This window comes from Leuresthes tenuis, unplaced genomic scaffold (assembly GCF_036924035.1).
Source record: "Leuresthes tenuis unplaced genomic scaffold, fLeuTen1.0.hap1 SCAF_20, whole genome shotgun sequence".
NCBI lineage: Eukaryota > Metazoa > Chordata > Actinopteri > Atheriniformes > Atherinopsidae > Leuresthes > Leuresthes tenuis.
In genome coordinates, this window is record NW_027325374.1 from 11,857,362 (window position 1) to 11,870,356 (window position 12,995).

The following is a 12,995-nucleotide window of genomic DNA, read 5'->3' on the forward strand; positions in this document are numbered from 1 at the left end:
TTCACCAAGACCACAACCCCTTGACTGGTCTGATCTGTGCTTAAGGAGGACCTACTCAACACAATATCCGTAATGATCAGAGTATATTCTTTAATGAATAATAGTGAGCATTTCTTTTATTTCAATAACTAGTTTCCATGACGATGTGGCTAAATAGCGACTAAGGACAAAGCCCACTTCCTTCCCTCAGATCTACAGCTTGGCCCTAAACTTCCATTTTGCAGGGATAAGGGGCTACTTTTAAGGATTAAGAAGTATTGGTCACAGAGTATTACAAAATGGAGCCAAGGGGAAGGGGAGAATTGGAACTGGGCCTAAAAAGGCACGAGTGGCATTAAAAAAAAAAGGGGGGGGGGGTGTTAAGGGGTTTAGGAGCAAGGAGCAGTTCCCTGCCACGTGTCTTTTCTGTAGACATTCTAGAAAGCCTTATTGTAAAACCAAACTCAAACATTTCTAACTTTTCCATATGGCTCACTGAAAATCACAAAAAATCCGTTTTATTAGCTTTTGACTGTGTTACATACTCTAGTCCATCAGCTGATGTAAGCTTTCCAAATTCATAAGAGATATCAAAAACACTTCTTATTATAAACGGCTATCCAAGACTATGACATACTTTCTAGGAGTTATAGTATAACACTATAAAATTACACAGTGTCCTTGCAGTTGCTATCAAGACCTTTCGTATCTCATCTCAATTAATACGCTTATTTCAATCAAAGCATTGCTTTTTTTATGGATTTAACAAGTAAAAAAAACAACAAAAAAAAACAACAACAAATAAACCACTTTAAAGCACTTTTAGTAAAGGAAAGGCTTCGCTAATGAGCAACAAGCAGATGGATGTTTTCATCCTGACCTGCAGTTAACGCTATTGCGCAGGTGCAACATTTTCTTCTCCACAACCAGTATGTGCACTTAGGTATGATACTGACTGTGGTCATTTGAATTAAAACAAATACATATTTAGTTCTTTGGTTGAGTTTCCGCTTCCTGTGTTTTGAATCGTCGTCTTGGCGCGAGACTTGTTCGAGTGAAGAGCTAAAAATTGAATTAAGGAGTGTTTATCATCATCACCAGAGTGTAGAATGTAGGCAGGTAGATAACTTATGGAGAGTAGAGTGGTAGATATCGACCGACGGCCTGTACAGGTCCGGTAGTGATATCCTGGCGATACTGTCTGTAAATGATCTACCTACCTACATTCTACAAGGAGATTAATAAAGAGGGTGGTGAGTGGGAGCAAGTAGGGAGGGGAGGAAGGTGAAAGTGGGAAAAAGAGAAAGAAAGAAGATAAAGATAGCAGTAGAAGACACGGAGAGTGAGGGACAAGAAGATGAGGAGAGGTATAGGAAGAAGGGAAACTTTAATGTCATGGTGAGATTTGAAGGTGAAGGGGGACTTAAAAACTGGATCCATTAAAAATTACAAAAATAATCAGAACACAAGTAGGAGAAGTCAAAGACGCTAAAGTGTTAGGAGATGGAAACTTGCTAATTGGATGTAACACAGATACACAAGTAGAAAAAGCTTGTGTAGGAAAAATGAAAGTTACAAAAACTGAGAACTGGAGAGCAGAGAAGTTTTGGATGTAAGGGAGTGATAACAGGGGTTCCTCTTGGAATCAGTATGAAAGTTGTAATAGAAAACCTGAGAGTAAGAAATACAACAGTGAAAGATGTTAAAAGAATGACAAGAGGACCTGAGAAAAAAGAATCAGAAACAGCGGTTGTAGAATTCGATGCAAAAGTGGGATGGGTGTGAAACCAAAATGCTCTAACTGTGGAGGAGAACATAATGTAGCATACTGGGGATGTGAGGCTATGAAGAAAGAGATAACAGTGCAGCAGATGAAAGTGAACGAGAAAATATCGTATGCTGAAGCTGCCAGGAGAGCGGGAAAGGAGAATGGTAGCGGTAAGCAACAGCACAGAGAGAAACAAGTGGTGACGGATATTGGGCAAGAAATTGAAAAGAAAATGGTGGAGGAGAAAAAAAGATTGGTGACATTCATAGCAGGGGTCATAAATGCGACTGCAGGTGTTAAATCTAAAACAGAAAGAATACAGGTCATAGTTAAAGCAGCAGTACATCATCTGGGTATAGGATAAGATGGGAAGAAGTGAGAGAGGAGTTAAGCATTATAGCATTAATAAGGTCGAGAATAGATTACGGCAGTGTGGGATATGGATCGGCAGCAAAATCAGTACTCTCACAATTAGATATAATCCAAGCCAGAGCATTAAGAACTTGTCTAAGAGCAATAAAAACAGCACCAATATGTTCCCTACAGGTTGAAGCAGGACAAATGCCACTATGGCTCCGAAGAAAACAGCTAATAGCCAACTACTGGGTAAACTTAAAAGGACATAAAGATGAACATCCAGCAAAGAGAGTTCTGGAAATGTGCTGGAAAAGGGGAAAGAGGAAAAAAATAGTTTTGGGTGGGTCAGTGAGGGTTTGGTTGAACAACTTAAAATACAACATGTGGAATTCAGCCCAACAGTTTTGTGGACAGCAATACCAAAACGGATGTTACAAGAAACAAATGTAGACTTAAACATGTGGAACAACAAGGAAAGAAATAAAACAGCAGATCTAGTACAGGAATTTTATCACTATGTGGAGGAAAAATAGGGAGAATATATGTATATATATGCAGATGGGTCCAAAGAACAGGCAACAGGAGTAACAGCAGCAGCAATGGTGGTTCCCATTTATGATAGAACAATTTCAAGAAGAACATCAGATCATGTAAGTATACATGCAGTGGAATTATGTGCAATATTGCTAGCAATAGAATGGATGGAGGGGGTGAGGGATAGGAGAACAGTTATATGTAGCGATTCATTTTCATCACACTTAAGTATTAAAAACGGAACAGCAAAAACACATCAGGAAATTTTATATGAAATACAGTTAAAAACATCCAGGTTAATGCAACAGGGAAGGGAAATATGGTGTCCATGTGGGTACCAGCGCATGTAGGAATAAAAAAAAATCTGAAAAAGCTGCTCAGGAGGCAGTAAAGAAAGAGGTGGTGGAAATGAAAGTAAAATTATCAAAAAGAAGGGAAAAGTTTAGTATGGAAAGAAATAAACAATCAGTGGAATCAATATTGGAAGAATCAGGGAAAAGGAAGACATTTATATAAATTACAAAGTGTAGCAGGAGAGGCAGGGTGTTATGGACAGGACAGAACAAGTCATTATTAGCAGAATAAGAATAGGACATTGTAAATTGAATAATACACTTAAGATAATGGGGAAACATCCAACTGGGCAGTGTAGCTGTGGGGAGAGGGAGACAGTGGATTGTGATGGTAGCATGTCCCAGATATGGAAGGGAGAGGGAAATAATGAAGATAGGGCTGCAGAGGGCAGCGATAATAGAATGTAATTTGAAAAATATAGTAGAATCTGCTAAGTCTAAAGAAGGGAGGAGAATAACAATAGGATTCCTGGTAACTACTGGAATGATTAAAAGAATATAGAAAAGAAGAAATAGAAAAAGAAATTTAGTCCAATAAATGACGGCATATGCAACACCAAGGATGCCAGCTGCCATTAAAAATCAAAGAAGAAGAAGAAAGGCTCGGACTTCGCTAATGAGCAACAAGTAGATGGATGTTTTCATCCTGACCTGCAGTTGACGCTATTGCGCAGGTGCAACATCTTCTTCTCCACAACCAGCACGTGCACTTAGGTATGATACTGACTGTGGTAATTTAAACTAAAACAAATACATATTTAGTTCTTTCTTTGTTGTTGTGTTACATTTTTCAGGTTTGTCTTGTAGAATGTTTTGGTTAAGGGGAGCTTTTGGATCGAGTTGCTAAGAGCTTTTGGCAGATATCGCTGGAGAGTGTAATGTTAGCCTTTCGCTGTCATTTGGCTAGCTGAGAATGCTGAGTGGTGGAAGACTTTTTTTTTTTTAGCGAGAACGTGGCATACATTTGCAGCTCATTCCATGTGTTTGTCTAATTCTTAACCCAATTTGTAGTGACAGCTGCCGACATGAACCTGGCATTTTTGCAAAATACGGCTCAACCCAACCGGCCCTTGAGGAAACCTTCTTCAGGCCCCATGTCTCCCTCCTCCGCATTACACCTTCAAAGATGCCCCACCACGCCCGGTGCGACACCTGTGCGCTCTGAGTCAGGAGCCGTTGGAGACGGTAAGTCAGTCGGGCTTGATCACTTTCAGTTTCCCTTTTTGGCCAGTTGTACACAGCGAAAATGAACCAAATGGCAATTAATGCAAGAGTCCGTTAAATTTTATTTTGTTATTTTGCAGGTCCCATAAGTTCACCAGTCACCAGGGATAAATCTACAGTATGTAACAAGCTCTCTTATGTTGTCTTCATCAGTCTGTTGTATCATTTTGAGTTGAGCTCTTGTCTCAGTGCCTTTTTTTCATACCTTCCAGTTGTTAGGATTGGTTCCTCCAGCACTTACAGTATACTTTTGCAACTACTGTGGTCAGCAAGGTCAGTCTCAATACCAGATTAATTCAGTAATTACACTTGGCCCTGAAGTGGCAACAGATGTGGATAATCCTTGGTGTAATTTGTGGTTTGTTTGTTAATATTTGGTGCAAATGTAGCTGAAGGGAAATGGCTTTGGTGCTGTGCACTGCTGTTTTTTTATTAGAATCAACATTTTAGCTACACTCAATCGACTGGTGTCATTTGACAGGGAATTTTCGGTGCAAGCGCTGCAAGAAGATGCCTTACTGTTCTGTGGTGTGTCAGACAGAAGACTGGAAGGCACACAGACATATGTGCAAGGCTGTTGAACCAGAACCTGCAAAGTAAGTGCAGTCAACCGTAAGTGCCTTTGACTGGGTCGGTATCAATTAGATGCCAGTGGGCCAAATAGGTGGAGTTTGCACATAATTTAAATGGCATATCAACTGGTGCATATGTCAGATTCCCCACTGAGATCCAGTGATGCAAGCGGCATTTACAGCCTCCTCGATCATACGAATGATACAAACACAGCACAGAGTAAAGGGTAGTAATTGACTATTGATCATGTTTTAATTTCAGGTAGCACATTAACTAGCTGGTAATATTTCACCCTCTCTGTGGCACATGTCTCCTGTCAATGATTCATGAAACAATGCTGTTTGATCGCTTTGACAGGTCGTGGTTGTTTTAAAGTACTCCTTCTTACATTGACAATAGCATTGCCTTCCATATATGGGATATACTTCTTACTTCTTCATGCTGCATGTCATCCCTTCCAGCTGACTCATGCAAAGTGCAATGGAGCGGACACATTGTCATTTTTATCAGTAAAATACACTGTCTAAGGAATAATGTGCATTATTTTGTTTCAATCTAAAGAGAGAGCCCAAATGAAACCATAGGTTCACCTAAATCCAGCCTGGCAGAGATTAAGGTAAATTTAATTATATTCCAATGTTGGGAAAAGTTTCAAGTTTTACATTTTGATGATTTGATCTCTGATTGTATGAAATAAAAATGAGCTGTGTTTTCTTATCTCTTTTCATTGAAGCCCACTGATTCCTCTGGCCCTCAGAGGGTCTATATGAAGGACTTACATATTACTAAAATCATCAACAAGACAGATGTCCAGGTATGCTCTACTCAGCTGTTAATATGCATCTAGTCTGTGGTATTAGCTGGCTAAGTGTAATATCTGTTTATTGCGTATGTTTTCAGGCATCAGTTGTAGAGTTCTACAGTCCTGGCAGGTTTTTCCTCCTCGTTCAAAGCCCTGAGTTGCTGGAAACTCTACAGGTCATCAGCACAGAGCTTCAGAAAACTTACAGCAGCTCCTCAGTGATCCCTTATGTACCTTGTGTTGGGGAAGTGTGCGCCGTTCAGTTTTCTTTTGATAAGGTGAGCAGAAACTCTCTGTAACAGTTAGAGGAGATGCATATTTGGGTATATAGATTAAGTTCTTGGCCTGTTCTCCTCCATCTTCTGTAATGTGTAGAACTGGTACAGAGGCCTTGTCCAGACTTTGGCTGCTGACCAGAAGATGGTTAATATCCTTTACATTGACTTTGGCAATGAAGAAAACGTACCAGTGGACAGGATCAGACCCTTGGCTGCTCAAATCCAGCCATTTTGCCCATGTGTGAGTGCTTATTTGTATCAGTAATTTTTCTTTTTAAAGTATTCCATGTTACAGTGATGGATGTCAGTGGGTTTTTTTATTAATGAATTATACACTCAACTATTGGGCGTCAGAACTTTCCATAAAACTGTCATCTTCTATTAAAAAATCAGCCGTTTGTAGTGTCTAATAATCATGTCATTATTGCTTGCAGGCAATGGAATGCCGGATTGTTGGCGTGGCCCCAGTGTCTGGCAATTGGTCAGACGAGTGCTGTATTGCAGTTAGACTGCTGCTGGCTGGCAAGACTGTGACTGTTAAGCTGGTGGAAACACAGGAGATTAGTCGTGTTCATGCTGTGGATATCCTGCTTTCAGCTGGTGGGTTACATGGAGCTGAAAAGGCTTAAATATTGGAATACACATAGTGAGTATTTGCACAAGTTAAACCCTTAAATGCAACTCCCTCCCTGTCTTTTAGGAAAACACCTGAGCACATTCCTTCTTGATCAAGGCTATGCACTGAAAGAAACGGTCAACGCAGCACCAACTGAACAAGACATATGTAAGCTCATTTAAAGTGCACTTACGCATCTCATCATAAATAATTTGGCAAATCTGAACTCTAAATAGGGATTTGGAATTGGTGAGGAAACTTCATATTTGACATAACCTGACATTCTATTTCTTTAGCCCTCCACGGTGAGCATCTGCAGTACGAGACCTTAAAATTCTTATCTGAGGGAACAGGTTATTGAAAAGAGACTGATTAAACCAATACTTTAACATAATGATGTAATTTGAGCCTATTTGAATTCTGTTTTTATGTTTGCTTTTTACTTGCTCCAAAGACTGATAAAGTCTCACACACCGAAGGAACAAATTTTAATTTATTGAGCTGATAACCAGTGTTTAGTGTGAGAGTGTTTAGTGAGGGTTTCTATTCTTTGAAATAGTGACGGCAGATAACAAACATATCTTCATGGCCACGATGGCAAAATGCATATTGCTAATCAAGTTCTAAGAATATTTTCTCAATGATCTTTCACAGATGTGTCACCCAGGCACAATATGCATTTCACCATGTCGTTGCTCGTCTTTTAATTACAGACTCGGCGTACAAAGGCTTTAATACTACATTTAGTGTATTGTACTGAAGGCATTAATAAGAAGGGTTGATTCCTCTCAGGTGCCATGCTGAACGCATCCTTGGAAAACTTCAGGTGTCTTTCTGATGGGAAAGATGACAATTCCTGGGCTCAACCACCGGAGCCACTTACACAAGCAGTAGGTGACCAGTTATCCATTTTGGTCACCCACTTCCAGTCACCCGACGATCTTATTGTGCAGAAAGTGGAAAATGCTGGTGAGTAGCACATGACCTTGGTAATGCAACCTAAATCTTTTGAGCCCAAAATGCATCTTTATTACGGCTGCAATGTTGGTTTGTAGGAATCATTCAGGATTTGCAGTTGAAGCTGAGGGAACACTGCTCCCAGGTTGCAGCCCCACAGAACTTCAGACCAGCTCCTGGCACAGTCTGCTGTGCTCAGTTTTCAGGTACAACACCTCTGTGCACCCTGGCCTTAGATATATCACATAGTGACTGTGACACATGACTGTTCGCCAAAGTTTCAGTTGAGCAAAAACTGACAGTTTTATTTTATGGTTTGATTTCAAAATGCTCCAAGTCTAAAAGTTTTTCCAAAGGACCAGTTCACAGATAGCCTCCTGAAAATACAACACATCCGCTAGGTTTATTTCTCATCTGAAAATGTTCCTCTACATATTACAGTAGAAATATCCTCAGTTTGTATCCTCTCGACCTGCTTCTGTCCACTTTGTGTTTCTTTCAGAGGACAAGCAGTGGTACAGGGCCAAAGTTCTGGCTTATTCATCAGAGGAAGGCGTTTGTGTCGGCTACCTTGATTTTGGCAACTCTGAGGAAGTGGATTTACACTGTCTGCGACCTATCAGCACCTCTCTACTGGCCCCTCCCATGCAGGCTGTGCCCTGTGGTCTCGCTGGTAATGTGTCAGATGAGCAGCAGATTATGAATCTTTGAGGAAAATATCAAAATGCCTTTTTATTTTGTGTAGAAGTTTAATTTATTCATTTATTTTGTTTCTCCTTCTTTATCATAGTCAATTCGTATTTTAGAAGAAATTCTACTTTTATACCATAATGGTTAAATTGTCAGCAATGGAATTATAAACTGTTTGTTTAAGTTTGTAGTAGTGACCTATTCAGGTAAAAAAAACAAATTGTCTTGTGCATTAACATCTGTCTTTGGTGTTTTTGTCAGGGGTGCAGCCTGTTGGGGGTAGCTGGTCAGAGGAGTGCCTTTTGGCCCTGCGGCGACGGGTGTCCAACAGAATACTGCGCATTGACATTCAGGGAGCGCACGATGGCAAGGCCTTGGTGACGATGATTGATGAGGCCAGTGACCCTCAGGCCAATATAGCTGAGCTGCTGATCTCTGCAGGTTATGCTGCACCCGGTCCTGTTACCACCAGTGCTGCCCAGCAGGCCAATGAGACAACTGCTACTGCAGAACCACGTGGTGCGTTTCACACAATAAGACATTTCTGTAGTTTGAGCAGATGCATCAAATCTGAGACTCACTCACAGTCTCTTTAAAAAGCCTTCTTTAAATGTATTTAAGTGGTCTTCAGGAATAGTTCTCCAGGCTTCTTGAAGGACATTTCAAAGCTCTTCTTTAGATGAAGATGACCCCACGCTGCCTTAATAATCTGATCATGATGATAAATACTGCATGGCTCTTTGTGGATGTCCTGTTAAAATGTTTCCCTCAGTGTCCCCTCCTGTGTGTGAGCCTCTGGTCTGGTCCAGTACTGAGCTGCCCTGTAACGGCCAGACAGTGGCGCTACTTGCCAGTGTCGTGGAGAGTCCTGGAAAGTTTCACTGCCGTATCAACAATCCTAAAGGTATTTCTTCTTCAGCCTAGAAAAACACTATTTCTTTCTTTCTTTCTTTCTTTCTTTCTTTCTTTCTTTTTTTTTTGAAAAAGGTGCCTTGATTTGTTTGAATAACTCTGCAACATTAGAATCAAACAGACTCTTGTTTTTACATTACAGCTCATCAGCGATGCTCTGTATTATTTACCATGTAAAACTGAGGCTTAGCAAATGTGTAACTAATCTAGTACATTTTTCTTGAGTGTCATGTATATGTGACAGTTTCTTTTACCAACTAAACAGTTTATTTGTACGTTTGTCAGACCATCAGAGGCTGATGGAGCTGGGAGCCCAGTTAAAGCAACACTGTGAGGGTGATGCCCCACCTTTCAAGCCCAAAGAGGGAGAGCCTTGCTGTGCCATGTTTCCTGGTGAGGCCCGGGATAAGAACTGCTATTTTTGAAAAGTTAGAAAGACATAAGAAAGACATTTTAATGTCATTAAAGTGTTTAAACACCTGAGATCAGATGTAATGAGGGTATTTAGAATGATCTTTTTTTTCTTATTTTGGGGTATTTGGCTTTCCATAATGTGCTGTTCTTCCCCCAGGCGATGGATCATGGTATCGGGTTATAGTAAACAAACTATCTGAAGACAAGGCCTTCGTGAACTTCGTGGACTATGGTTACAGCATGACAGTGGAACAAAGGCAGCTTCGGTCCATTACACCCAAACTCCTCATACTGCCTTTTCAGGCAGTGTGCTGCTGGCTTACAGGTAAATAACTGTTAGTTTAATTACCAAAAGACTCTTCAAGCTATCGTGATGAAATTGTGTGTTTGCATGCAGGCGTGGAGCCCCTTGGATCAGAGTGGAGCAGTGAAGCCCTGCTGTGGTTCCAGACTCTGGTGGATGGCGAGCAGCTGTCTGCTCGTGTACTTACCGTGACTGAGCAGGGTTACGGCGTGGATCTGGAGAGCAGAGGACAGAACGTGGCAGCTGCCCTCATTTCTGAGCACCTTGCCAAAGTTTTTACAAAGCTCGCTAAAGAGACGCGTGCTGAAACGGACTCGGAAGAACAGAAAAAAGAAGAGGGCTTGAAGGAGAACGAGCACAGCCAATTGCACGTTCAAGCCCTTAATCAAACAGAAGCCAGTTCCAAAAAGACAACGAGTGAAGGGCAGACTGCATTTCCCACAGAGGGTCAGCTAGAATGTGATGTGAAGCACTGGGATTGGTAATTATCTGAGCTTAGTTTTGAAATACTGTCGTCTGTTTTCAGCTGCATCTTTCCCAGTGGATTGGAAAACAGTGGAGCTGCCGCTCAACAAGACCTTTCAGCCTCACGTTGCAGCTGTCGTTAGTCCTTCCCTCTTCTACCTACTTGGTCTTACTCAGGGTGGGAGCACCACTCACTGTCTTTTATCTAATATCAACTACATATTTGTATGTATGTGTAAAAGGCAAAGTTTGTGAGAGGATTTTTGTGTTTTCTTTCTGTTAAGTGGACCAGCAGAAGCTTCAGGAGGTGATGGCAGAGCTTGCTTCCTACTGCAGCAACTATCAAGGGTCTTTATCCGCAGGTGGAAAGCGTAGACCTGCCCCTGGGGCTGCCTGCTGTGCTCGGTTCTCTAGTGAGAAAACCACTTATTTCTATATTATGAGCGACCAGGTTCAAAGATGAATCCTTTTTCCCCTCTATCACATGATCAAATCTACACAGCTACGCAGCCATTACACTTCTAACTTCAACACACTTGGTAAAGATTGACTTCAAAGCCACCGTAATAATGGCCAGCTATTGGGAAAACAATTTGATGTTATTTTAATCAGGAGGATTTGTTATCACTTCAGTTTATGAGTTTGATAATGTCCTCAGGGGAAACCCCCAAAGCGCAGGGAGGGCCATTCCTGCTCTTTAGTTAAGGATTACAGAGAAATGATGCTGTGGAGACAGACTGGCCGAGCCTTCGCTCATCTAGTCCACTGAGACACTCGCACCCACACAGTCTGTCGGCATACATCTCTCATACTCCCATCCACTTTAAAGTTGGCTCTCTTGGTGCTCTCAAGACACCCCCCTAGACCTAAGCTGGTAATTCCATGTGTGGAGAGATAATTACACGGTGTGTTTGCGTGTGTAGGAGCTTCTTTAAACACAGTATACAAGTAGGAGACTATGGTCTGGCATACATTCCGCTGCCAGTTAACAACAGGGTCTGTTTTAATGGAGATTGCTGGATGTTGCAGCAGCTGCTGTAAAAACATTTTTGTTTGCAGGCCGTTCATATTTTTGGCATTGAAAACATTTCCACTATTACTGCTGGAACTGTTTTTTTTTTATTTTGCAGTGTTTTGGTTTCGCTTACGCCTTTTTAATGAATAGAAATGAAAAAAAAAATATGCTTGAGAGAGTCGAATTAGCACTATAGTTGACCTTTTTGTTCTATTTAATGATTTTTTTTTTCCAGCGGATAATAACTGGTACCGTGCGGTGGTCCTGGATGTTGGTGAGAATGAGATCAGTGTAATCTATGCAGACTATGGCAACGGTGAGAAGGTTCCATTTGCCCGAATCTTGCCCATCCCCACACACCTGCTGCAGTTTCCCTTTCAGATCACTCGCTGCACCCTCACCGGTAAGGCAATGGTTCTATGGAATATTTCAAACCCACAGATGTTTAGATTCTTTGGGCTGTAGCATTTCGCTCTGTTTTACATTCATCTAATTTCCTGTGTTAATAGGTAATGAGCACTTCCCTGCAGAATTGCCAGAGGAGGTGCAGCAGATGTTCCAGACTGAGCTGGTGAATGGCGTCCTTGCCACTGTTCAGTCCTTTGATGGCTCTGCTAATGTGCTCTCCCTTACGCTGCCCAGTGAGAGGGGCGGGGAACACCTCACTGCCATGATCCTAGACAGATGTCATGCCCACACGCAGTTTAAGCCTTACTCAGAGACCTCCCAGAGGAGAGACGGACCTGGCAGCGACACATCCGTGGGCACCACAGCTGAACCTGAACCTGAGCTCTCCAAGCCCAAGTCATTACCTGACTCCCAAAGTGAAGTGGAAAATGAAACTAGGACGGTTAATACCACAGAGCCAGCAGCCCAGAGCTGTCAGCAGAACGAAAATATTTTGGCAGCAACAGCCAGTGGTTGGTCAAGTTAGAAATTCTCTCTGTGTGGGGTTAATTAGCTCATTTTTATGAAGTCTTTTTGATTAATTACTAAAGTAGAATTGGGGAACCTCAGTGGAAAAGACAACGCAGTAGTTAGTGATGTTTTTATGGTATGCATCTGATCACTTTTCAAAGTCACTACAACTCAGGACAGCATGTGTTACTGATGACCAGGGGGAGGCTCTGCTGATCCCTGACAGAACTTTAATCAGAGGTTCATTTTGTTTTTCAGAGGATCCAGTTGAGAAGATTATTGACCAAATGGAGCCACCTTGCCCAAAAAAATCAGTTGATAATGGTACGTATGCCTTAAAAAGACGCCCTGAGCGACCTCTTCAGGCTGTGATGTACATGGATTAGTGGTTTGATGTTCATTGAGCTCTCCTTTTGAATCCAGATCCTCAGACCTCTGGCTGCTGCTGTCAGAGTCTTATAAAAAAGGTCAGAGCTGCCTTTAGAACTGCTGAAATGAATGCTTTTAATTGGTGTTTTTAGTCTGTCGAAATGTGTTATGGGATACAAATGAAATCTTTCTTGTGATCTTTTTTTTTTTTCCCTGACAATTGAAAATGATCATCTTTGTTTGATCTGCTTGCCGTTGACAGATTGACACCATGGAACATATGATCAGGCTGCAACTTTCTCTACTCAAGCAGTTTATGGAGAGGGAATATAAGGCCTGAACATCCATCATCCATCTTTTTTTTCCCCCATTTTTTTCAGTTTCCTTTTTTTTTTTTTTCAGTTTCCATTCTATTTGATTTTTGCAAAGGCACCCTACTTTCATGGCTTTTATGTTTTTAACCTGTG

The 12,995-nt window shown here is 41.4% G+C and overlaps 1 protein-coding gene across 1 annotated transcript; it reads left to right on the forward strand.

Moving 5' to 3' along the window:
- Positions 1-4,016: 4,016 nt before the first annotated feature.
- On the forward strand, positions 4,017-12,868 carry tdrd1 (tudor domain containing 1). The gene is made up of 25 exons (XM_072372911.1): positions 4,017-4,180; positions 4,306-4,333; positions 4,428-4,488; positions 4,697-4,811; positions 5,350-5,404; positions 5,522-5,602; positions 5,689-5,868; positions 5,966-6,109; positions 6,303-6,468; positions 6,569-6,652; positions 7,277-7,453; positions 7,540-7,647; positions 7,944-8,114; positions 8,393-8,647; positions 8,904-9,035; positions 9,329-9,436; positions 9,615-9,782; positions 9,855-10,208; positions 10,288-10,404; positions 10,511-10,639; positions 11,477-11,644; positions 11,751-12,161; positions 12,418-12,483; positions 12,583-12,626; positions 12,791-12,868. The coding sequence occupies exons 1-25, from the start codon at positions 4,017-4,019 to the stop codon at positions 12,866-12,868; spliced, it is 3,564 nt and encodes a 1,187-aa protein (XP_072229012.1).
- The last annotated feature ends 127 nt before the right edge of the window (positions 12,869-12,995 follow it).